General features: G+C 40.4%; 1 protein-coding gene across 3 annotated transcripts in view; it reads right to left on the bottom strand.

Annotated features, from left to right (window-relative positions):
* The window catches only part of LOC106531303 (erlin-2), a gene marked incomplete at its 3' end in the record, with an annotated part of 24,747 nt that overhangs the window by 14,361 nt on the left and 9,234 nt on the right, over positions 1–1,152 (bottom strand). For all 3 annotated transcript variants that reach the window (XM_014027131.1, XM_014027130.1, XM_014027132.1), the window contains 1 exon segment: positions 644–717. In XM_014027131.1, the coding sequence (XP_013882585.1) occupies positions 644–717 (74 nt within the window).

Raw genomic sequence — 1,152 nt, forward strand, 5'->3', positions numbered from 1 at the left:
AATTTCCACAGTAGGCATTTTTTAAATTTCACCTTGGGGCGGAGTTATCCCCTCATTGGGGGGGGGGAGAATACACTTTTAATTTGTCTGACAAAGCAGCAGCTCTCATTTACAGCCGTCTCATTCAGCTCGGTACTTCTCTCCTCTCAGTAGGGTTGTTTACAGCACACGTGATTTCCGGTTATCTTCTTAGCTTAGCCTCCTTCACAGCGGAACTGGCACACATTTGTCATGGCCAACAGATCCAATCATTTTAAACTTCAGCAGAGGCCACACCTCCAGCAAGAATCGCTTCTCTATAGCCGAGAGTCCAGACCCTCGTATGAAGCAAAGTGGACAAGGGGCTGCTTTTAACCAGGCTATGAAATTGCAGCTCTCTGTTGATGACTACCAGCATGTCCAAACGACTTCATGATCAGAGCAACAGACTTCACCAACACCACTAAACATTTTTTTGGTGGAAATGGTCTTAATAAAAACTGGATACCACATAGCAGTAGCATTTGTGACCCCCTCATACTGTACATTCAAAGTATCAATGCACCAGAACTCAGAAGTCACCTGAACAGATCTATTGTTTTGGATGGGGGTCCATAGGTAGTGGGGTAAATATGTATATATTACAGTGTTGGTCTTACTATACCTGTATGATGAGCCCAGGTGCCATAGATGTCAGATCTTCTTGTAGTGTCAACTTTAGGTTTTCATCTATTTGGTCTGTTTGGAGGAAGAGGGGAATAGCTGAGTTATTTTTGCTCAATTTACACATAATTTTAAAGAGTTTAAATAAAGTCACAAAGTCAAGTTATGAGTATGAGAAAACACTTAAGTGATATTTGTGTTACATTTTAACTGCCCACTGGCTGTATTTAAAGCAGAATCTAAATAAATTTAGAGTCAAAAAGAAAAAAAAATTGTATAGGTCTTCTGGACGGGTTCTGCTCTCATGAAACGTTTCGTCTCTCCTCCAAGAGACTTCTTCAGTCTGAGAGTTTCAGGCAAAATTCAGACTTTCAAGCACTGCCTCCATGTGACTGATACTCACATCACATGCCTATCGTTGACACCTAATTAACACTTAAATTTAGAGTCTTTAATCAGTCAGTCTCAGATGAAGTTTAAATTTCGTCAGGTAAACAGACAGACATAAAT

The sequence above is a fragment of the Austrofundulus limnaeus genome, unplaced genomic scaffold, assembly GCF_001266775.1.
Source record: "Austrofundulus limnaeus strain Quisiro unplaced genomic scaffold, Austrofundulus_limnaeus-1.0 Scaffold618, whole genome shotgun sequence".
Taxonomy (NCBI): domain Eukaryota; kingdom Metazoa; phylum Chordata; class Actinopteri; order Cyprinodontiformes; family Rivulidae; genus Austrofundulus; species Austrofundulus limnaeus.